Source organism: Hirundo rustica, chromosome 5 (genome assembly GCF_015227805.2).
Source record: "Hirundo rustica isolate bHirRus1 chromosome 5, bHirRus1.pri.v3, whole genome shotgun sequence".
NCBI lineage: Eukaryota > Metazoa > Chordata > Aves > Passeriformes > Hirundinidae > Hirundo > Hirundo rustica.
The window spans coordinates 29,669,520-29,694,696 of record NC_053454.1 but is presented as its reverse complement, the minus strand read 5'-3'; the positions used below and the strand labels follow the sequence as shown (position 1 = coordinate 29,694,696).

At 37.9% G+C, this 25,177-nt stretch overlaps 1 protein-coding gene across 4 annotated transcripts in view; it reads right to left on the bottom strand.

Moving 5' to 3' along the window:
* The window catches only part of SLC7A2 (solute carrier family 7 member 2), a 67,910-nt gene that overhangs the window by 10,835 nt on the left and 31,898 nt on the right, over positions 1-25,177 (bottom strand). Inside the window, exons 1-7 of one of the 4 annotated variants that reach the window (XM_040063803.2) lie at positions 23,867-24,079; positions 9,136-9,526; positions 7,761-7,916; positions 4,742-4,907; positions 4,256-4,392; positions 3,385-3,607; positions 194-330 (exon numbers count right to left, since the gene is read on the bottom strand). In XM_040063803.2, coding sequence (XP_039919737.1) covers positions 194-330; positions 3,385-3,607; positions 4,256-4,392; positions 4,742-4,907; positions 7,761-7,916; positions 9,136-9,511 — 1,195 coding nt within the window. In that variant the 5' untranslated portion in view covers positions 9,512-9,526; positions 23,867-24,079. Of the gene's footprint in view, positions 1-193; positions 331-741; positions 882-3,384; positions 3,608-4,255; positions 4,393-4,741; positions 4,908-7,760; positions 7,917-9,135; positions 9,527-23,866; positions 24,080-25,177 lie in introns of those variants that run through there. The other 3 variants (XM_040063801.2, XM_058420503.1, XM_040063802.2) reach the window with 3 other exon arrangements.

The window sequence follows — 25,177 nt, the reverse complement described above, 5'->3', positions numbered from 1 at the left end:
CATTAGGGCCATCACCACCACCATGATTGGCTTGATCTGGAGTTGTTACACCCGTTAATTACTCAGTAATTTTATTCCCATTGTACATGCAAGGGAAGTTAACAAGCCGCCCTTTTCAAAAATATAAAGTACCATGCACGTGCATAGAGTGTTTAAATCTCAGTTTTAAGTAACACGGGCTTTGAGAGCTTACCAGAGATGACCCCTGCTGTCAAGGTGGCAGAAACTGGTGCCTGCCTCTTATTCACTTTGGCAAGAAAACTAAAGAGTAAACCATCACGTGCCATGGCAAACAGAATTCGGGGCAAAGGGAACATAGAGCCGAGAAGACTAGAACAGAAAAATGTATAGTTCAAGTACAGGTTATTCAAAGCACAATGCTTTACTGGTAAACCCAACTACACAAAAAGAAAGCTTGGAGGAGTTAATGGGTTTAGGTATAGTTTTGCTTAGGCTCTGTGTTGTTGCTCTTGGGATTTTGTTTGGTCAACTGATGTTCTTAGTTTGGGGTTACTGTTTATTTTGACCCTAGGCTTTGAAAGCACTTGAGATAAACCATCAAGTAAAAATCTTGGTAGAGATAGAGAAAAGCTTTACTGGTTGACTACTTTACCTAGCAACAAGCAGATTTGATCATTTCAGTCCAAAGCAAATCAAAGCTGCACAACAGTGGTTTATTTCCATATATGCAATGTGTTTAGCAGTGCACCTTTCTTTACAAGGATCAGCTCTTAGTCTCACCTGCTACTGTACCAGACGAAAAAGTAGCAACTAGTGGGGTCTTCGTTTTGGAATTGATTTGGGCTAGACATTTGAAAAGCAACCCGTCCTTCGCCATAGCATAGATTACACGTGGTATTGGGAAAATGGATCCAAGAAGACTGAGTAAAAAGCAAACACATGCAATATGGCAAACACAATTCATGCAGAGTTGTATTCATGGACAAGATAAAAAATGTTAATTAATGGCATGTATAGAAACAAAAAGTATGGTTGTAAGACAAAACCAGAAAGCCCCACAGCCCAAGATACTACAGATCAGACACAAACAGATTTTTTTTCAACTGCAAAGTTGAAAAGATTTCAACTGCAAAGATTTACTATTTATTATTATTATTATTATTATTATTATTATTATTATTATATTAATTTGGGTAATGATATTACTTCATCACACAGAATCCAGATTAGCAATATAACTCTCTTGCCATCACCATAGTTCTTGGGTGTTAATGTACCAGGAACATGTTCCAGATCATACTAACTATGCAATTAAGCTTTAGTATTCCTGGAGAAAGTCTGTCAGTCAACAGCAGCAAATAAGCATAAGCAGCATCCCTTACACTCTACATTTCCATGTAATTCTGCTGATTAACAGTAATTCAAAGTAAGCACCATTTAAATGTACTTGGGCAGATTAATGCTTTTGATTAAAGCGCCTCTAGGCAAGCTGCATTAAGACTTTTTTTTTAAAGTAAAGCTAATTAATTTAGATTTGTTATTAGAACACATAAAGCTTTTAAACCATTGATCGTCTGAAGCTCTTAAACATACTTCTTAAATTAGATGGTTTCTTTCCCTCAAAGAGAAATACTTTTAATTAAGAAAACAAAAGATGAAATCATAGCCAGTATAACTTCTGCAGCAAGCACACAAGTTTTTAACCAGGTGAAGGGTTTCCTTTCTTACTTTAGAGATACAACTGTATCACTTAAAGAAGGCACAGCTCTTACATACCACAGGTGCTATGTACATCTAGTAATGCTTGTGGGACATGAGTATTAAGGGTAGACAGGAGAGAAGTTTTATTGCAAATGAACGGATTTTGATCTATGAGTGTACCTTCTGCAAAGAAGGTACATCCCAAAAAACTCCAGAAAGTGGGTTTTTTTGTTTAGCTTTGTAAAGTTCATGCATCTTACCCTTCTTTGAGTACATTTACATACATAATGGCAATATTAACAAACATCTTTACCCTGGCAAGACAAGTTCATGACATAGCACAGTAACAGGAAACTCTAAAGATGAAAAGCAATTTATCCCAATGTTTTTTCTTAATTGTACCTCTAAAGTGAGGAGTATGAAATACTGTTTCCTTTGTTTTGTTCTAAATTAACATCAGTCAACAGATTGAAAGATTAATCTCTCCACAGGAGTAAATATAATTCTTCAGAACACACTGGAAAAAGATCAACAGTTCAAATTTCTAAAAAGGCATTCTTACCATCTCAGTTCACTTTGTTTTCCAGTATTAATTTCTTTATTCTAGTTTCTTATATGTAACTTCTACTATTTATCAATGTAAAGGAAAAAAATCAATTAAACTCTCCTACCTGAAGGGACTATGACAACTATATAGAAAATAACTATAATTCCAGAATGAACTGTGACATTCTTCAGCCAGTCCTACATTTCTTTTAGTGGCTTTCTGGAACTACTTCGTGTTTCTATCCCCTCCTGCATCTAAATGTTAATTTCCTTTAAACCCCTGCCCACAGTCAACAAACTCATATTCAGGCTAATGCCTACAGGGTTATGTTGGAGTGCTGTTAGTATTAGTGCTTCCACAGGCAACTTGTTTCCTTTGTGGAAAGGCAGCCAGTGTTCTTGCCACGGAAGCTCATGGAAATTACTCCTTACCTACATAAGCTCAGGTAAAAGATTGGCATCAGCATTTTTCTATCCCTGAATTCAAGTATCAAGCAATTTCCTATTTTATTAAAGTGTTTGTATCATATTACAATTGGGGTGAACACATACTAGCATATATTGTGTCCTCCCTGATCTTTTTAATCAAAATAATACATTAAGGTTACATCCACAGTTTCACAAAGCAGAATAAATTACAATATTTTCACAGCTATAATCTGTATCTCAAATATCCACACAGAAACCACAGGAAGGGATGATGTCAGAAGACAGACTGGCTGCTGGAGGAAAACAAAGACAGGCAGTGAAGATGAGGAGTGGAGCTAGTTAATCATGTCTTCAATTTTGCCTGCAAATACATGGAACCCATAAAGCTGCTGAGTCACTGGGAATAAATGGCAAAAAAGGACAAATGGCTGAGGTCTGCTTTGTCAGCTAATAAAGATAACTTGCAGGTCATATGTTTGAAAATATTTCTATAGAAAAAAATAGTGTAATAAGCTTCTACCAAAGAGGTTGATTTCAATAACAGTACAGTTTAAAATAACAGGAACCTAAATTAACACAGCTACTGTCTGCTTAAGTTTAAGACTTGCTTATAATAATTATTGCTAATTCTTTGCATGGACTGAGCCTTCAAAATTAACAAAATGAACACACAAACATACATACATATAAATGTAATATATTATTCATCAGCTTTTCCTAATAGAATTAGTATTTCAATGTCTTTACCTTGTAGACAAAGCACAGAGGGACCCCACTGCTACAAGGTATTTAGCAGGACCCCATCCAACATATTGAAATGCTACTGGCAGAGGACTTTTCTCATCTAGCAGATAGTATGGCATCATAAGTGTCAGTGCAGCTGAAACCCCACAATAGGCCATGAAGCAGACAAGTAGTGACATCACAATTCCTATGGGTATGGCTTTCTGAGGATTCTTGACCTCTTCTCCTTAAAAAAGGAAAAGAAAATGCCCCACCAAAAATTTGTATTAGTTTTCCTGTTCAGCTTTAAGAGATAACATCAAAGACGAATCATTTGTTAATCTAAGTCATGGGAATCATATCTGTAATAGAAGTTTTAAAAACCTGAGTAAAATAAACTGAGATACTTGGAACAGAACTCAGTATTTTGTTGTCAGAAATAGCGTTAAAATAGTGGTAAAGGTCATAAAATACATTGTATATTCAGAGTACTCCAAGCCCATAATTTTTAGTTATTTACCTATACTTTCAATGTACTCATTCCCTATCAGCCATTAGGGAAGACACTTTATCTCAGAGAACTGTAAAAGTGAGCAGGTGATTAACATTATTAGAGCACAAAAATTTTATACTAAACACTTTCAAGACTTAGAAAGTGACAATCATTTCTTTAGTGCAGGAATGAAATAAACAGAGCCTCCTCCACCTTTCTAGAAAGATAGCCATGTTCAGGAATGAACTTAGACTCATTCTGTGTTGACTGAAAGAGGTTTGGAAGAAAACAAAGTAAGAAGACTCTTAGACAGATTGTTATATTGTTTGTGGTTCTTTGGGGTTTTTTTTGCAAAACTCTGCCCATGTTAAACATATATACACACACATATAAGTACTATACCAGTTGTTGCAATGCAGTCAAATCCAACAAAAGCATAAAAACAGGTTGCAGCACCAGCCAAGGTTCCTGTGAAACCATATGGCATAAAGCCACCGCTGCCATACATACTTGTCACATTTTCATAGGATGAGCGGTTCCTATAAAGAAGAAAAATACAGCAGAAAGATTTTTTTTTCCCCCATTATTGGTAGGATAAATACATGCACCTTCCTACCCTAGAACTCTAAAAAAAAATGTTTGTGTTCTCATCATGACAGAGGTCTGCTTTACCAAACTGCATGAGATGACATTTTTATGTCCAAGATCAGAAGAAAGAGAAAAAAACCCAGCAAAACGAAGAATATCTGAACCAAGTAACTATCATCTTATTTGATTGGAAGTTTGTGACAAAACATACTAGAACGCTAATAGTGTTTATTATAATAAAGCATATGTAAGAGAAAACTCCTTGGAATATAAGCAAGTAAATAGATTTTTAAAAATTACTCTGTTACTGCAGTAAAGTTTCTGAGATATTCTTCACTTATCTTCCAGTTGTCAACTTCACCTTTCACAAAACCAGAAATCATAACGAAGAATAGGACCAAGATGTTAATAGCAGTGAAAATTTTATTCACCCATGCAGACTCTTTTACTCCAAAAGATAAAAGACCTGTAAAATAAAAATATTTTATAGATGTGAATGGCCCATTATACTGATAAAATGGCATTTTAAAGAAGGGATACACATAAAGGAGCGGGGGGTGTATGTGTGTGTGTGTGTGTGTGTGTGTGTGTGTGTGTATATATATATATATATATATATATATATATATGCAGGCACTGTGAATAATACTGAAAAAGCATCACCAGATTTTTAAAAAAACATTATCACAAACTTGCTAAACTTTTTAACTTTCTGACAACAGGCAAATATATTGGAAACCACAAAAGAGAAAGCTTCTTCTTTAGAGTATTTAGAAGTATTGTTTACAATGGGTACTTTTTACTTCTCTGAGATGCCAGTCCATATCTCTGTTTTATGCTGTGGAGTAAAAGTAGCTACAAGAATTCTATGCTTTGTAAAAAGAGCTTGTTAGAATATATTCCTTACAGGAGAATTATCTGTAATAAAAGCTTTAAAAGAAAAGCTCGCCTCCTGTTTGTAACACTGATGCACAGAGATTCTAGAAAACAGTCAGATACAAAATACACATGGCTTTATATTACAGAGTAGGGCATTTCAACAATCTGAAAGTTATTCCATCGGGATTCTACTTTATCATTAGATTTTTAACAATTTTAAGTGATAAAGTATTAGCAGTTTAATGGAACAGGCAATGAGCAGATTAGGAAAAATTAAATACAACTGGAAAGTTTTCACAGGTCGTTTGTGCTCTAAGCATTTCCACTAATATTACATACATATTTTCCCTCATTATTTACAGATTAAGTCTGAAAATTTTAAGCCTCTCAAATCAATGTCTAAAAAGTTTCTGACTCTGCTAATGAGATATTTGCTCTCTTATCAGAACACAGAAATTATCTTACAAGCTGCTTGGGTTTTCTTCACCAATGACATTTTAATTGAATTAGATGTATGTTTTCTTCAGCTCAGTTTTTCCCAAAAAAGGCAGTGTCTCAATCAGCCTAATGCCATGTGAATCATAGTATGTGCATTTTTAAAGTCCTTTCATTGTCCAAAAAGAACAAAATAGAAAAAAAACCCAAACCCCACAAAAAAACCCCCAAACCCCACAAATCAATCAAAAACAAACAAAAACCCACCAAACAAAATAAAAAACCCCAAACCCCAGATTCCTGTGTACTTTCCCTTGTGCTTAGCCAATAACATTTTCTGTAAAACATCACCTGCTACTCCTATGATTCAGCTTTACACAGCTCACAATCCTATTACTGTATCATGCTCAGCTTACACAGTCCTGAGCCATCCCCACTGCCCCGCCTTTCAGCAGTGGGGAATTCCACCCCGTTCAGTCACTGGGGGTTTGGCTTCCTATCACAGACACCCAGAGAGGCAATTTGCAGCACAGATATGAAAGGAGTGAAGGAATGATGGTAAGGATGAAAAGACAGAACACAAATGAAAACTCAGGAGCACAGGGGAAACATTTCCTCTTTTTTCAAGAACCTCTTATTCTTATGTTCTGAAGCAGCAATGGCAATGGAGAAAACAAAAGATGTCAACAACTAAACTAGGACTGTATGGTTTGGTTTGGGGAGTTTCAGTGCTCTGTTTTTCAGAGTGTTATTTTTTCCTCCTTTATTTGGAAGAGGTGAAACTGAAAGGTCTGCTCGAGTTGTATTCTACATTCATCCCCAACCCTCCTAGGATGTAAGGGTCTGAACTGGTCCTATAGGCAACTCTGAGCCACAAACATGGCAGGATGCTGGACTAAACTTAGTCAACTCCCAGATCTTCCTAAGTATAGGAAGCCATTCTTTTATGTACAGAGACCTAATAAATCTTCAGATTCACTGGTCACCCATTCTAGCAGTAGGTAGAACAGAAATGTTTTCCTGTGTCAAAAAAACCCAAAACAAAACAAAAAACAAACAACAACAACAAAAAACCAACACCCTACTCAGAACAAGAGAACCAGAGGACAGGTTTTATACATGTAACTTAGTTTCACTTTCTGGCAAAGAAAGCTCCTGCTAATCCAAAGAGAGACTGAACATGACAAGTATGTAAGATATGGGTATGACCTCTACTGAATACTGAAATGCTTCTAGTATTGCCTGAAAACAGACTGCACACTTCAGAATACACTTCCTGCTTCCTTCACTCCCAGTGGCAGTAGGAACTTTGATGTAATAAATAATTATTAATCACCAACATGGAAATAAGTTGCAGTATTTTTGAGTTTTCTGATCCCTCAAATAGCATGCAGTTAGGTTCAGTGTTTGCAATTTAAAAGCATGATGCATGAGTAAAGACAAAAACAGGACTTGGAAGAGTAGACAGGGAAGGTTTACTCAGGTTTCAAACTGGTCTGTTGGTCCGTATAAGTACTTTGGGGTGCCCTTTAGGTCAAACAAACTCTAGGATAGACACCTGAAAAGGGGAATGTTACTATATACCAAATAAATGAACAATTTTGATGGAAAAACCCCCTTACAAATGCCCACTACATGGACAATGTACAATTTAAGGACACCATATCACCAAACTACAGAGCTCAACCTCCAGGCCACTCTGAAAGCATTTATTGGTGATAAAGCTGTGAAAACACAGAGAACTGTGTAATTTTCCTGTTACCATCCATCTGTCTTATGGATTTTATAAAAAAGTACTGACAAGTGACTAGTTCATGTCTCAGTTTCAAGAGAAGAGGGTGCATGTGAAAATTTCATTGTATACATTTAATTCACAGAACCATTGTGCCAGTACAAAATGTGCCTCTGAACTTCCTTAAGGTATTACTGGTTCAAACCCCTGCAGTTTAGCACTTTAAACTGTTAAGTATCACAACCACCATAAGTAAGCCATATATTGTCTTACCCGATAAAAGTAATATAAGGAATACAGCAAAGAAGTCGGGATACTCTGCTAGCCCAGAGAAATTCATACTGAAGTAGGCACTGAAAAAATGACCAATCCGTTTTCCAAGAAGTTCATCAAAGGTGCCACTCCAGGCTCTTGCTACACTTGATGTACCTTTATAAAACACACACACATTTAGGGTTTTACATCCATTCAGAGGGATACAGCTACTTCTACTGAAAAAGAAACAAAACTAAGCCTGTTGCTACTTGTATTTAAAATAGCAGAGCCTGTGATGTTTGTTTTGCTGAAGAATTTTACTGTTTAAGGATTTTGCTTGTTAAATGGTAACAAGTTTTTCTAGAACCAAAATATACACATTTTTGTCTCCTTTATTCCCAAAATATTGCAGAGATTATTTCTGTGTCATTTATGCCTGATCCTGGAAGAAGTTTTTTTCTAGAACTACGATATGACATATGTTCATCAATAAAAAGTAACATAAGAAAGCACTTTAAGACAGAACATGAAGGAAAGTTTGCCACCTGTAAGTAAAGGAAAAAAAAAAAAAATCACTAGCAAAATGTATGTTACTAGAGTCCTGTGGTAAAGAGTATGTGGCCAATACAATCTTACTTGTGTAACTTTCCTCTCATAAAATACATTTTAATACAATACTGGGGACATCAGTTTTCTAATGATTTGAGTAGCTGTCCTGTAGGTACACATCTAAAGCTAGGCATGCTCATACACAATACAATTTAAGTTTGGAACACATTCCCCTGGGAGAAATCATTTTTAAATCCAAAAATGTTACATCTGCTGAAGCAGTGAAATAGCTATTTGACTATCTGCCACATTGATTTTATTCAGATCTGGTTGCTTTTATATTTAGTGGGATTACCTGATAGGACAGCACTTAATTAGCACAAGGATATAGTAGCAAGTTAGTACTTAAACACCATGACTTTCGTGTAAGATACTATAGTAGAGTCCCTGTAAACGTCCTTGCTGTGTATATTCAGAAGAAAACCACTTATTGATTTTATTGAAATTATTTTTGCTGACCAAAGATGGCAAATAAAATCTTTAAAATAAATTTCTTTAAATAAAATAAAAGAAATTTATTTTTCTGCATCATCATTGAATTGTCTGACACAATCTTCTTACAAGGTATGTGGTTCATACGTCACACTGTTACAAAAACCCTGTTTGCAATGGTGATGCACAGGAGGAAATAACCTAATCAAATTATTTTGGTTATTTCATCTCAGCAAGATTAAAAAGAAGCAGAAGCTAAGTGTAGAGACGGAAAAGACAAACAGCCCTAAGTCTTTATCTTTTATCTGCTGCCTCAGAAACCCCTGGGACTGGTGTTTGTTCTTAATCTTACCTATAATATAGGATAAAATAAGATTCCAGCCAGTGATAAAAGCCCACAGTTCACCTACTGTAACGTAAGTGTACAAATATGCAGAACCAGTCTTGGGAACACGAGCACCAAACTCGGCGTAGCAGAGACCTGCCATCACAGATGCAAGGGCAGCAATGAGGAAAGAAACAACAATGCTGGGTCCAGAATCGGACTTGGCTACTTCTCCAGCAAGGACATAAACACCAGCACCAAGGGTACTTCCCACTCCCAGGGCTATAAGGTCCACTGTCGATAGGCATCGGCACAACTTGGTGTCCTCAAGACTTTCACCACCGATGTTCTTCTTCCTCACCAGACACCGAATAAAGGACAGAGCTGGTCCACAGGGCAACATGGTGGATGTAGAGCTCTGAAATAAAGGAAATTACTCCATTATGCAAAAGATAGTGTCAACTCTGGTGAAAAAGAATGGGAAAAAGTATTGGCATGAAGAACTTCAATAACATTTACTTTAATCATATTCATACTGTTTTGTGACATTAAATAAGATGGCATGTGCTTTTTTCCCCAGGAAACAAATTAGGGATACACTGTTCCTAATTTTACATGCAGCACTTCTGTCCCCAGGAAAAGGGATCCATTATCCTTGTTTATTATATTGCCATAAAAAAGAAGAAACTGTTTCTAATTATCTGCTAATGGCTGCTTCTTAACCGCTTCTAAAACAGAAACAGTCTATTATCGTATATCATAGAGCCTTTTAAGATAAGGATCAACACCAACATAAATAAGGGGTTTGGGGATGTAAAACTAAGACTATAAACAGTAAAAGTTTAAAATACATTACTCTGACAGCACCAATCAATATCCTTTTGTCTTGAAATAGATAGCTTTTGCCTTTCAAATTTGCTTCAGTAATGTTATGGACAATCAATAGCCAATTTAATATAAAGTAATTTTATTTTGCCATTTTAAAAATAACAATCTGAAATAGCCACAATAAAAGAGACAACCTCCATCCTGGGTTATTGAAGTTGGGTGGACGTATAGACGGTCACAACTGAACCAGTCTTCCCCATTCACAATCGCTTGGATTCAGTGGGCAGGTTTTTAGACAGTTTTTCTTCCCTGAGGCAGTTTTATAGTTCGTTTGTATCTGCTGCGCATATTCATGTGTTTTCTTTCTCTGGCCACTTGGCTCCAAAGGGCAGAATCAGGCACTTGAATGGGGCTCCGAGAAGTCGGCATTGGGATGCTGATAGCGACACCTCTGGATCTTCCTCTTCTAGACTGGTATCATGTGTTAATCCGGAGGAGGCAGATGGCTCTTCCTTGATCGATGGAACATCTCTTGTTTGGCCATTCCTTTTGGCTGTTAATTTGGGCTTCACCCTGCCATTGTCTGGAATCTCTATGATTGCAAATCAGTCTCAGCAGGCAGGAGAGTTTCCACAGTTTTGTGGAAACCCTCTGCTTGTAATATAGTTTATAGTTTATAACATATAAAACACAAATTTATCTCAAAACACATACCACAGTCCCCCACCTCTTTTCATAAACATATTAAATTCATGTTTCTTTTCATATTCTTAAAAAACTCTTCTAATTTCTATATTCTACTACATTACTAACAGTACTTTTTATACTTTAGAGTGATGATAAATTATCCTCAAATTTGCTATATCCATCCCAGTCTTTTTGTGATATCTCACAGTATTTCTGGTGGACAACATTTTCTGTCTTTATTTTTTTCTCAATTTTTTCTAAAGCTTCTGCTGCTTTATTAGCCTCTTTTTTTTTCCCTCTAATTTCATTATTCTGGACATTTTAGGGATCTGGCCAGTTTTTTCAACAGCAAGTTCAGGGTCTGTGGGCAGGGCTACAATCTGCATGCCTTCTACCACAGAGTGTGTCAGTCGAGTGAGACAAGGTATCAAGCAAGGCAGAAATATTATTAGTAATGGAACATAATACAAAAAATGCTACTTTTTTCCACCAGGCTCCTTGTCCAAACAACTGGTCCCACCAAGAGGCCTGGAGGATAGAATTCTATTTCTGCACAGGTACATGGTCTACCTTTTTAATCTCCCCATAGCTGCCAGGCCCCTGATGGTCTCCCCATAGTCATCTATTTCTATATAGCATTCAGATTTATTGAATTTACTACAAACTCCCCCTTCTTCTGCTAATAGGTAATCTAAGGCTATTTGATTCTGATATACAAAAGCTCTCATCTGGGAGTGTTGTCTAGCCAGCAGCTCTTGGGCATCTGAGGTATGATTTGAAACAATCTCTACTACAGCTTGGAGTCTTATCAGTCTATTCAATAAATAGATAGGAGTTCTATAACCCCAACTTCCATCATTGGCCTAGGTTGCAGGACCATAGTATTCTATAATTTCTTCTGCTGGCTATTCCTCCTCTCCCCATCTCTGGTCTGCACCTGCCATAGGAAGTTCTTTCTTTAATTCTCTTTTCTGTCTATTTAGTGTTTCATACAGAGGGGTGCCCAATAAATTGCTCTCTGTCCTGGGTAATGGGAAGAAGAAGAATCATTTCTAGTGTACAAGACCCTTTCCACTTTCTGGGTAATTCACTATAGGCCTTCTTTCCACATATCCAATATATACCATCAGGTGCCTTACATCTCATATTTACCTTCTCTGGTTCTTTCTAATATTCTCGCAGACCTTCCAGGGATTGGTAAGGGTTAGCTCCAGAAACCTTGTGCCAACATAATCCAATATAGTCAAGCCATTCACAGGTTTCCTTTTTCCCTTGGCTTTAGTACCTAGTTGGAGGTTCTGGTTGCCAAATCTTGGTTTTGTCACTTGAGTTTACAGCTAAAGTGGATATACAGGGGGTATATCCTACTAACTCATTATATTCTTTGCCTTCCCTGCTTATACAAATAGTTTCAATTATTCTTTCATCTAATATCCACCTTTTAGGTCTTTGTATAGTTTTTGAAATGTGGGCATTATCCCATTTTAAAAGTTGTTCTGGAGCTAAACTCTCACGTTTCCATGGCCACTTCTCTGCTGATTGGAGCCCTCCACAAATCCAGCAATTGGATAGACCAAATTCCGTGGAAATTTCTTGCATTAAATCTATAAATAGATTCTGATTGGGGGTGGGTAGTCCTTAATCACGGTATTGTTTTTCTAATTGTTCATAATGTTCACTTAGAGTTTTTAACTTTCCTTGTTCCACCCTTTTCTTTCTTACTTCTGATTCATGCCTTTTTAGTTCTTGAGTTATCAATTTCATTTTACTTTTTGGATCTAACCCTTCCTCATTCTTTGAAAACCAGAAAGTCTTATGAATTGTAGGCATATTCTATCATCATTGTTCCTGAGGAGATCAAGTATGATAGGTTCATTACCTAGTGATGTCTTTCTTTCATGTTTCAAGTTCTTTCTTACTTAATACATCTTTCTACCTATACTACACATTTCTAATTGACTTTTATCATAACATAACTTATTAACTTGGTAATACGCTACAAAAGTAGATTTCATTTTTCCTCCTATCTACACCGTTTGGTTACACTGGCTACATGTGGGAATGGTCAGCATCCATCCAGTCTCCTGTTTGTATATTGCATGGATGGATGCTTTCCTCCTCTTGAATATAGGCTTAGACTGTCCGTCCCTTAGGTATTGCTTTCGGGTTGTGGCATATCACCCCCTCTTCCAATTTACATAAATTGTATCGAATGCCATTGAAAGTACAATTACCCATTCTCCTTACCCAGTTGACAGTTATACTGGGCTTGGTATGTTATAACTTTAGTGGCAAATTGCCCTTTCAGGCATTGCTCACATTTATTCATGGGGTTCTGCCTCAACAGATCCTCGGGATACAACCCGCCCACCTGGCACATGGCTAGGCTCAGGACTATCAGGATTCCCCACTGGTGTACTCCTCTGCCTTTGCCCTCGCCCGTGGGGTAGGAGCCAGACGCGAGGTAAACTATCTTCACAGCAGCAGGAGTATTCAGGGGTTCCAGTGCTGGTCTGATCCGCAAACTTCCTCTTAAAAATGCCCCAACTTGATAACTTGACAGTGTCAGCCCTGCGGGGTACCTTATTAGTCCTTCGGCACTTGATTGCAAGGACCTTGGCCTTTGCATCTAATTTTCCCTTTATACCTTTTTTTTTATCAGGTACCACTCTGGACCAGCAAACCCACATGAGTAGCAAGCACTAAGAGACAGATTGTCTCCTCCTGTTCTTCCTCTAGACACTTGGTACACAAACTTCAAGGCTTACACCTTCTTTTTGCAGTGTGTGACCTAGATCTCGTGACAATATTATTTCAGAACATATTACAGTTCTCAGACTTATAAATACTTCATGTAGATTTTCTTAAAGTACATTTAAACTTTTAAGACTTACTTACAATGTAGGGTTTTTTAACTTTACATACTGAATATGATGTTTTAAATCTTTTTCTCTTTTGTTTAAGTGCAAATACTTTTTTACTAATATACTACTAGTTTACTTTAAAATTATTTAATCATAACAACTACAGCACAAATTTAACAAAGACAAACAGAGACTGGTTAAACAGATATGCATACATCAGTTATAAGCTACAACATACATCTGGACTTTAAACACACAAATTTGGCTAATTCACTTTAGAGCCTCTAGCTTGATTAAAGTTTGTTTAAACTTTTAAAACTGCATATAATTCATAGACCTGAGCAGACACTTAAAGGGTCCTGATTTTACAATACTTTGAATATTTTATTAGTCTAGCTTCTTTGTTTGTGGAGGTAGTGACACAATAATTTACAATTACTTTTTTTTTGTACTTTAGATTTTCCCTTAAACAACATATTTCTCACACAATTTAGTTTCTACTTTTATTTTTACATCTTTAATTACAATGATTTTAAAAAGTTCCTTCTTGCTTTTACTACTTTTTTTTTTTTTTAACATTTAATTCTTTTTTGTTAAATGCTAGAATTAAATAATTCTTCCTTGGCATTTCATAATCACTTTTAATGCTCTCAAAAACTTCTAAAACTTTTTTTTTTTTTACCTTCTTAAGATCTCTAAAAAACAACAAAAATAAAAAGGCTCTTAAAAACTTAAAAGAATTTCCAAAATGTCTCAGAAATCAACACCCTTAATCTGCAAAATTGCATTAATCTTTCTTAACAGTCTCTTTCTCAAAAAAAACTTCTTTCAAAACTGCACATTATCTATGCACATAATTAAAAGTCACACTTTAACATCACTTTCTTTGCAAGATTCTTTTTACTATTTTACAACTTCTATTAACATTTCTAGATTTTTTTTTCAATTTTATTAAAATTATACTATTTCAACCCACTAAGTCATCTCAACATATATTTCTGAAGCCATATCTGTGTATAAGTATACCTTATTAAACGTAAAAAAAAACACTTCTAAAAAGTAATCTTTTATTTATTTGTTAAGCAGCTCTTTTTCTAGATTTTGTATTATTTTTAGAAGTATGCCCATAATACATATGTTTCATACTCTTTCTATTAATAAAGGCATATCCTAACATTTTTCTTGGTAAAACTTTTTTGAATAAACTATTAACTTATATTCCTTTTTTTCCTAGGAAAGAAATTTTGCTATTTCTCTTTACTACTACTTTTAGATCTTTTCTTAACACATTGAAACTTAGTTTTAGAAATTAATAAGATATTTCTTATCCATATTTTGGTGTCTCTCTCAACTACAACATTTTGAATGATAGGAATTTTAAATCTTTCTTTTCTTCCCCCTTCCATATCAGTAGGGTCTTTCTATATTTTATATCCTTTTGGTATTTCTGTTATACATGTTTTTACATCAAGATCAACTATAAATTGCAACACTTTTCCTTGAAGGCTAATTTTTAAAGCTACTAAAGGTGTTACATGATATTCATTTCTTGGAAAATAACTCTTTATTCTTTCTCTTGATGTAGCTGTATTGGGATTACACTTTGTCTCTCTTTTCTATCTTTACAACTTAAATTAAATCTATTTTTTTTTCTAGGAAAACAAGGTTAAACTTTAAAATTTGTACTTTATATCATGTAGATTTTTACTTATTCACTGCTACTTTTTTTAGGGTTTAACTTATTTTTCTTTTTTGCGTTTTAATGGCCTAGGTACTTTACCTCTGGTTCAGGAAACTGTAGCTTTAATTTTGATACTTTTGACAGCTGTAACTAATACTTTAGTTTGAAACTTTTGTTTTTCTTTATCTTTCGTTACATAAACTTTCTAAGCTTCTCTTAATAACTCTTGTAAACCTCTCTCTTGCTAATCTTCTAACTTTTTAATTTTCGTTCGTACATCTTCCTATGATTTTGCTACAAATTGTGTTTTTAACAATGCCTCTTTTATTGGTGAATTCAGATCCACTCCTGAATACATTTCCAGGGGGGTTTTTTTGTAATCTCTTGAGCGAAATTGTAGGAGATTTGTCTTTCCTCTGACATTTTCTGAATACTTTGCTAATGTTCTGTCCTTGGGGAATAGCTTCCTGAACCCCTTGTATTATTACTTCCCTTAGGTCTGTCATATTTTGATGACCCCCTTCTGTCTGGGCATCTTACCCAGGTCTTTGATTCAGTCACTTCTAGTCTTAGGTACCCCTTGTGGATTTTGGGGTTCTCATCCTCTTATTCCTGCTTGTTTTATTATTTCTCTCTCTTTAGTAGACAACAATGTCCTTAGCTTGCATATTATTCTATGGGTACATACCGCATCTTTAAAAAAAATATGGTCTAAACTGTCTGACACATCTGGGGATCATCTATCAGCTTATCCATGTCTTTTTAAAAGCTTGGACATCTCTAGTGTTAAGGGGGACATTAACATATCTGATTACTCTCGGTGCTGTCGGTATTTCCCTTAAAGGGAGAAGGTTTTGCCTCTCTTTATCTTTGTCACTCTCGCTATTTTTACTACTAATTATTTCTTTTATTTTTCTCCCTGTCCTCTTTGAAGGGGGAGAGCAAGTTCTTGCAGGGAGTGTGGTTGGTTTTGTGATCTGCACTGGCTAGGTAGGGGGTGGGGGTGGCAATTGTGAAGGCTGGCTGGGCTGGAGCTGCGGGACTTGTTATGGGGGGGGGTAGGTGGTCAAGGGGGTCCCAAACCTCATTCTTGGTCTGGGTTGGGGTTTTAGTCTTAATAGCAAATAATCTAATTGCTCATCCTGTTCATATTCTTGAATAGTACTTTTCTCCTTGATTTGATGGTTCCTTACTACTTATATAAGTATTTAGAGCTTGGCACACTTAATTCTTAAAAGACCTAAACATGGGCTAGACTAAATGGCTTCTAATCTTTCCCCCCATACACTTTTATACACTAGTGAATCACCCTTTCTTTAGATTTCTCTTCTTTTGAGGGCCAATTTCCCCAATTTTCTAATATAAATCCCAGTGGGTTATCTGATGGAATTTCTGGGATTTCCCCCCACTTTTCTTTTAAAGACTTTTCTTAGCATTTTCTCTGAACTTTACTTTTTCTTGGCTTTATCTTACTGGATGTTTCAGTCTGATTCCCAGTCACCTCTTTTTTTTTAGTTTCCAGGCCTTTTACAGGGTACTAGAAACATACTTTTAAAGGATCTAGTCCTTTTCCTCATGATCTTGCAGCTTTTTGCTGTCTACATAATTCTTTTGGGCTTGACAGGTCCCTCTTTTAAAAGTGCGAAACCCGTGCCAAATTAAATGATTTCTAATCTCCTTAACTCCCTATATTTCTACACAATAATGTGTAATTTTTTTTTTCCTTGGACCTTTTTCTCCTTTCAGGACAATCCTCCCATTGTTCTAACATTTATTCTAATGGACTATCTCGTGGAATTTTGAGAGAGCCACTCTCTTCTTCTAGCAGATGTTTTTCCTATGTCTTTTTCTGGGGTTTGCTCTTTTTCTGTCCCATCTTTTTCTTAGATTTCGAAATTCACTTACTTTTTAGAGATCCTGTGTTGTGTTCTTCTCGGCTGCCTGAACAAAGTTAAGTTCTCTACCTGAATCTTTTAACTAAGTGGGGTCTAAATTACCGGACTACTTACCCCTTCAGTGACCTGGACTGCAGTTTTTCGGCCGCTAATGAGCTCTCCCTCTCTCCTCCTCCTCATTCTGGACTTTACTAAGTCCTAAGCCAAAAGGTTTACCAGTTCCTGAACTCCAAAGAATGTACCTTCCCTTTTGGCTTCCCGTGATCGATCCCCCCAACTCCCCAAGTTTCGGGCTTGACATGTGAGATGAGTTTTATCCCATTGCCCCCTTGGCCGACCAGATCCCTCGCGGGAGAGTGGAACCGCGACCATGGGGTCCACACTCGCTCTGTGATAATATCACGTCTCACTCACACACTCAATCACACCTACTCAACCAGCAATACTTACAGTTCATTTTCTTGCATGGGCTCTTTGTGCACGTAGAATTTTACAAGTAAAAATGACTGCCGTGGCTCCTGAAGACCTTCCTAGTCTTCCCTGAGTTCTCTGAGAGCTCTTGAATCTGACTCCCCGCTCTTTTATTGTGGCTCTGGCCTAAAGTGGTTCTACAGGGTTTCCCACTCAATCAGGCCGCTGAAATCAGCGGGGCGCCCCCTGAATAGATGGGGTCCCGTAGCACTGAAATTGTATCCGAGTCACGGCACCAACTGTTACGGACAATCAATAGCCAATTTAATATAAAGTAATTTTATTTTGCCATTTAAAAAATAACAATCTGAAATAGCCACAATAAAAGAGACAACCTCGATCCTGGGTTATTGAAGTTGGGTGGACGTATAGACGGTCACAACTGAACCAGTCTTCCCCATTCACAATCGCTTGGATTCAGTGGGCAGGTTTTTAGACGGTTTTTCTTCCCTGAGGCAGTTTTATAGTTCGTTTGTATCTGCTGCGCATATTCATGTGTTTTCTTTCTCTGGCCACTTGGCTCTGAATGCTTCTTCCTGGCAGAATCAGGCACTTGAACGGGGCTCCGAGAAGTCGGCATTGGGATGCTGATAGCGACATCTCTGGGTCTTCTTCTTCTAGACTGGTATCATGTGTTAATCCGGAGGAGGCAGATGGCTCTTCCTTGATCGATGGAACATCTCTTGTTTGGCCATCCCTTTTGGTTGTTAATTTGGGCTTCGCCCTGCTATTGTCTGGAATCTCTATGATTGCAAATCAGTCTCAGCAGGCAGTAGAGTTTCTACAGTTTTGTGGAAACCCTCTGCTTGTAATATAGTTTATAGTTTATAACATATAAAACATGAATTTATCTCAAAACACATACCACAAGTAAGAACTACTTGAAAGCAGATTAAAATAGTGTTTCTACTCTCTCACACACCAGTGAAGTTTCCCATATCTAATTATCCTTACAAGAAATCTTGCACTCCTCTGCCTAGCAATCATCTAACAAATCCTGATGGGCTAACTGCTCATCCCATGCCAGCTGCAGTTCTTCAATATTCTGAGTGTCCAGCACAGTGTGGGATGTGATCAGCTCTAGCACATGAGCTCAGATTCTGTGACCAATCTGGTCCTGGAGGCCAGCAGACGGGCAGCACTTCTCTGGCCTGTGATATGGGTGCCTGCTAGGAATAGCAGTCATCCAGCTTCCCAACTAAAACAAATGGTCACTGAGGATCCAAAACATTTTCTTGGGAGGGAGGACATGGGCATCCCATAGAAAATAATATTTTAAAGAGGCAAAATTAATGTCCAAGTTCTGTCTTTATGTATTTGTTTGAATTGTATTGTTGGTGGCAAAGAGTTTGGTAAGAATAAAGCCATATCATCTATCATCTTCCCAAGCTGATGTTTGTCTTTGCAACTTATGCCATAAATATCTATACTCTATGATTTGTTAAGTGGAACCCTCCTGGGAACTGAAAATCTATTCAGTTTTGTTGAAGATTTTCTGCTCGTTTATTCTTTCCTGGTCTGTGTCAGTTTCCTAGAAGACTAAAGGACATTTCTACTCACACTAGTTCAATCCACTAACAGTGATGACTTCTTATGAATATGGATAGCTCAATTAACAGTGTTTGATCCTAAAACAGAGAGTCAGAAGCAGAGAGTATCAGGACCTCTGTCATCCCTATACCAGATTGCTTGGGGGAAAAAAAATCGCCAGAGTAGTGAAAGAACATTTTCACCCTATTCCTGTAATATCTCCCAAAGTACACTCAAACATGCCACTTCTGCCTTCAAGAAGCACCCTTAAGAAAAAAGGTCTCCATTCCCTTTTAAGTAAAGAGAATTTGACAAAGGGTAGTAAATGGAATTGAATAGCTGTGGACAGTGATGTTTAATCTCCTTAGAAAGGTGACAGGTGGCCCAGGACAGTGGGAGGAGGCAGAAAGGCAGGTTTCCAAAGCTCTGCTGCAATTAGGCAGTCCTTTCAGCACACCAGGCTCCCAGAGGCAGGAATATTCCCGTGGTACGTAGACTCACCCACTATGAAGATTTCACCACCTACAGAACTCAGATGATATTCGTGGCAGCGGAGATCCACAATTTCTTCTAAGGGAATTAGCACTGAACTGTTCAGGCGAAATCCCCTGCTGTGTCTCCTGAGCTCTTCAGGAGCAGCAGCCTTTCTTTGTGCCTGAGGCTGAGGCACTCCACTCTCACATAGCCAGGTTTATTTTTCCTCGGCTGTACTTAGACAAATTTTCTGAGGCCACTTTTTTCCCCCTAATGACAGTTCTGAAGCTGTAACAACCACTTAGGATGTTATATTAGTATGCTTATTAGTCTGCAGCCCATGTGACAGGCAGCTCTTGTGACTCCATGCCCTTCACCTTAGCAATTTCAATGTTGCAGAAATGGCATTTTTTAAGGAATTATTTCTCCCTCCCCCAAGATAATATTTCATTTGGTAGTTCATTAACAGAAAAAAAATACTCTGGCAGATCTTGTTCTCAGACCACTTAGGAATTTCCAAGACCCTTGTTACTCAAACGACATCTCAGATTGCTTTGGTTCTCTGCCATTTGGGACAAGAAGTCCTGGAAATTGTGCAGCCATTTACTGCACTGGCCAGTAAGTGATATTATGGTTTTCTCTGCTGAGAAGGAATCCTTATGGAAAAATAGGATTTTTTCTGCTTCTCATTTCTGTTTTCTGGGAAGAGGAAGGAGGCTAGTTCTTGCTAGCCACAAGCCAGTAAAAGACATCTCTTTTGACAGAAACCCAACCTTTCTTCTTTAGCCTTTAGAAACTGGAGCACAACCAAAGACAAAGTTCAATATACAAATTTGTGTCTGTAGAGGGAACCTCCCCCCGCCCCCCCCTGCCCCTTCATGTGCATGGCAAACTTCTCTTTGTAAGTATATCCATCCTAACGTGGACTTGACAAGCACATGCCCCTTTACAACAACCACTGGAATCCAGCACATCTTCCACAGTTTCCTATACTTAGTATGCCTAAACTCATAGCAAAAAATGCCTGAACTCTGGTCCACAACTTCTGTTGCTGCGTGCCAAGTGCAGTGCTGTACCTCAAGCATAGCTCCCTTTCAGATTTGGCTGAGACATTCCAAGACTTCATACTTGATAAGACAGTGCAGCAGGAAGAACTGATGAGCTTACAAAGATACTTGGCTTCACGCAGGACCAAATGACATAAGTATGGTGTGGCAAGTGTAATGTTTTCCTGCGGTGTCCCTTGTAAAGCAGATCTTTTAATGCACCCCTGCAAGAGAACAGCCTGAGCAATGACTCTCTGCTGACATATACTAACTCACAAGTAGTTTATCAGAACACTGAGGCAGAGCACACCTCATGCTAAGATGCAAACCTACAGAAGTAAAGAAGGTAACAGCTGGTGGCAGCATTGTCCTGGGCAAGCTTACGCTGCCTGCCACCATGCAGTCTTATAAAGGGTCTTATTCCTGCAGACTCACAGATCTTATTCCCGACTTTGGAACAAATATCAGTTTTCTGCTGATCTTTATGACAGAGAGGAACATGAAGTATGGTAAATGAACACATTAAAAAAAGATCTCTCCTACTTTTCCACTAGCAGGTTTCAGTATTTTCCTAACTGCTCTATTATTCTTCCTCTTCCCTGCTGCAGCCTAACCCTGCCACATCCTAGCACACGACTGTGGGCTCTGCTTCATCTTGGCCTCTACTGCCATGAGCTCTGTCAGTGCTGGCCTGGGTCTCTGCTGAACGTCCTTCTCAGCTGAGGAGCACTGCTCTAAGCCTTCCTGGGAAGGCACACTTGACAGCTTGGGAAAGGGGATTTTTGGTAATGACACTGGGTAATCAATCAAGAAGGAAGTGAGTGCTTTTGAAGCCTCTCTGGTGCACCCATCCTACATTTCTTGGAGCAGAGTTGGATACCTGCCTGCCTTTGAACTGCAATGTTAGGCATGTAGCCTGCAAGGAACACCAGTCAGGGTGGGCTGTATTGTTCATGCAGTTTAAAAAGAGAAAAGTTTGAATCCTGATCTTACAGGGGATTTAAACATAGGCAGTGATTAGAAACCATTAAGGAAAATGCCCTTGAACTCACCAACAATTTCCAGTTATTTCTAATTACAGTGTGGAGCAGACAACCTGGTGAATCTCTTATACATTCCAACCTGTGGTAGGTTCCACTTTGAAGTCTGCTTTACAGAGAGCGCTGTGTCACAAGCAAAGCAAGTTTCACTTTCTCACAAGCAAACACCTGTGAAGTCTGTTTGTTACTGACGTTGGGACATTCCTTCTGCTGCATACAACTGACGTGGCAGTCCTTTGGCTCCGCGTGTGCTGGGTCACCGCACTTCTGAAGGCTCTTTGGACCAAGTTTTAATTTAGCTACAGGTTACGCTATAAACATGAAATATACCTCCAACAGTTCTCCAAAACAGACAGGTCTCAGTTCAACTGCCTTAGACTTGAGGACCAAGGACCAGCCCTTACGGAAGCCTCCTCCTTCCTTGAACAAATTCCTAGAGAGAACTGCTAAGCCATCCACACTACAGTTTAGTTTTACCCCTTTAACCACTTTCAACAAAGATACAAACTGGAGAGTAGGTAATAATTTAGACAGGAAAGGAACTTGACAGATTTATCTAACAGAGGGAGGAAAAAACAAAAAATTCTTATGTCTGATAGGCTTTCACAGTATTTGTCAGAGTACCTGACAAAGCAGTGCCTGACAAAGTACCTGAATAAGTAGGGTTTTTTCTCCAATCCCTTTTGTTCTTTATTGTCTTGGTTAATTGTTTTCTCTACAGTATCTGCTGAAAAAAGTAATCTTAATTTCATCCTCTCCTGGCCCATTGTAAACCAGATCATTTATGGCTTGTCCACTACACATCTGAATGCCAGTCCAAGAAGATGAGTTCAGCATTACAATTCATACCAGCTCTTAGTTCAGGTATCGGATGATCAGGAACATTTAATCGTCACCTATTGTCAGCCCTCTGCTAACAATTTCCTAGTCAGGAAATCTTTGGTGTCAAAAAAATTTGTAACTAAAAACACAATGCAAGGGACAAAGTCTCTATCTGCAAAGATTGTATTTAAACCTGCTTTGACTGCTTCACAGTCATATAAAATCTACCCTTTCTGCAAAGTATTTTTCATGTAAAAAAATCTAACCCAGCTTCCTATCCTACACAAAATTTAAAAAAAATATGTGGGTATTGGAGCAAAAAAGGCAACTTACATCATGTGTCAATAACTTTATTTCCATTAAAATAAATTTTTAATACATGGTTTAGGTTAGTACACATTAAACCCAAGCTACACATGGGAAAATCCAAAATTTTGCTGCAGTTGCCATTCAACTTTTCTCATGAAATTTTCCACTAAAAATTCTAATAAAAAACCTCAAAAATCTCACATGGAAAGCAAATTATAAAGCAATATGAAACCTCTGAAAGTTTTACTACTGTTAATGAGATTTATGTTTAATGATTTTTGAAGGCAAAATAAAATAAAGATATTTTGCTCAAAACTGTTCCGTTGAGCTAGTATTATGTAATATGCTATTAATTTTAGATGCAGTAGTTAAACATTTTAAACAGCATACCAATTAAGGATAAAATACTCCAAAGAGTTTGTAACATATTGAAAATAGGAAAATGTAAATATATAGTGGTTAATACAGATTAATTAGCATCTTTTTTTCAGCCTCATATTTTTCCCAAAAACCTTTAAAAGTTTATGATTTTTTTTTCTATTAAGTACAGGTAGCCTTATTCAAAATTGCAGTATTACATTTATTAGATCTTGTGCAATAATATATGAAATCAAGATCTTGTGAAATAATGAAAGAATTCCAAAATTAAGAAAAACTAGGTATAGTCTGTGGTTTGCATGTGTGTACACACATGCATGGCCAATATATTATTTTACTGCAAGTGTCCTAAAAGTTCGTGTGGTGCCCAAAACTTTCACAAAACTCCTAACGGCTTGAAATATTTAAAGTGGTGTATTTCAATAATAAGCTGTAAAATGGGAAAACAGCACCTGTAACAGAAGTATAAGATGCATAGAAGGGAAAAGCAAAGTTTTATAGTTTAAAAGCAGAAACATCTTCTAGTCAGTCTGGGAAGGAAATTGTATCTGCATCTAATATACATTAACACTGAATTTCTACTTCACCAAAGACAGAGTAATGCTGTAATATAAACAAACTGCACACCACAGCTCTTGCTACTCAAACAGTATACATGTTAAAGGCAAGATTTCCTACGATAACCTAGGCTGCTTTCAGATTACTGCTTTCAACAGTAAACTTCATTACTAACCTGATTCAGAGAAACTTCTGCTGGGCAAATTTCTGCTCCTCTTAGTCCCAAACTCCTGCTGTCATAAATGGATGAGTAATCAGTTAAAGTGATTTTATTAAAAGACTTGCTTAAAAAGCTAGCTGCAGATGGTGTGGGAACCTTTAGGGCTGGGGGTGGAGGCTTGGAAACTCAGGTGATTGGAGGGTTGAGAGCCGGTCAGCTATTTGCCCAGCCAAGCTGGCAGGGAGGTGTTGGAGTCCAGGGCATTCCTTTGGTTGCCCTGGAAGGTCAGAGACCTGGGCAGGGGGGTCTGGGACCTGGACAGGGAGGTCTGGGACCCTGGCACAGAGCCCAGGAAGACACCGGCTTTGATCCCAGTCCATGGGAAAGACTTCCTGCACTCCAGGATGGATTGCAAGCCACAAGAGTGTGAAAGATAGTAGTTTAGCTTATCACAAGATGAAAAACAGTAGGTTTGGGTTTTTAGTATGGAAGTGAATGGGAGCAAGATGGAGGATTTGGGGCGTTGTCTCCTGCTTCTTCTTTCTTCTTCCCTCACTCCATTTTCTGCAGTGACGGTGGCACAAAGTAGTTTCAAGAGATTGGGTCAAAGTAGGGATGACCTGTTTAGTATAAGTGATAGACATTGGCAAGTAAGATAAATAAAGTACGCGTAACAATTAGTATAAAAGACAGAGACAGCCCAGTGTGGGAGGAGTCATCAGATGCCCGAGCAGCAGCACAGATCTTAGTTGGGCACTGAGAAAATTGTAAGATAAGAAACAATAAATAAAGTGCGCAACCTTGAAAATCAGAACCTGAAGACTCCGTCTCTTTCTTGCATTCGGCTCAGGACTTTGCAGAAGGCAAAAAGACTCTAAAACCACCTGAATCTCGAGACAAAAAAACTGAGAACTGGTGTCCCTGGGTGGGCCCCTGGAAAGGGGCACCGAAAGGGTCACAGCGAACCTTCTGCAGTGAACATCGCAAGCCCTCAGAAGACAAAAAGCCAGACGGTCAGCTCCTGAGAAGATGAGAGGAACATTTCTGGCCAGAGCCGCTAATCTCACATTCATCCCAGACCAACAGATCTCCAAGGGCCCTGGAATCCATCACACTGAAACCTGCTGGTCAGCGATCAGGAGACCTCTGAGGCCAATTCGAGAACAGCTGCACCCAAGCCTTTGTGCTTTGGTAAGAACAGTTGGATCTAGATCATGGGGGGAGCCATTTCCCAGGAACAAATCTCTATTTTATCTGCCCTATGGGGGGTGGTTTCAACACACGGTATGGCTCTCAAGGAAAAAGAGCTTCCGGCATTGATGCTCT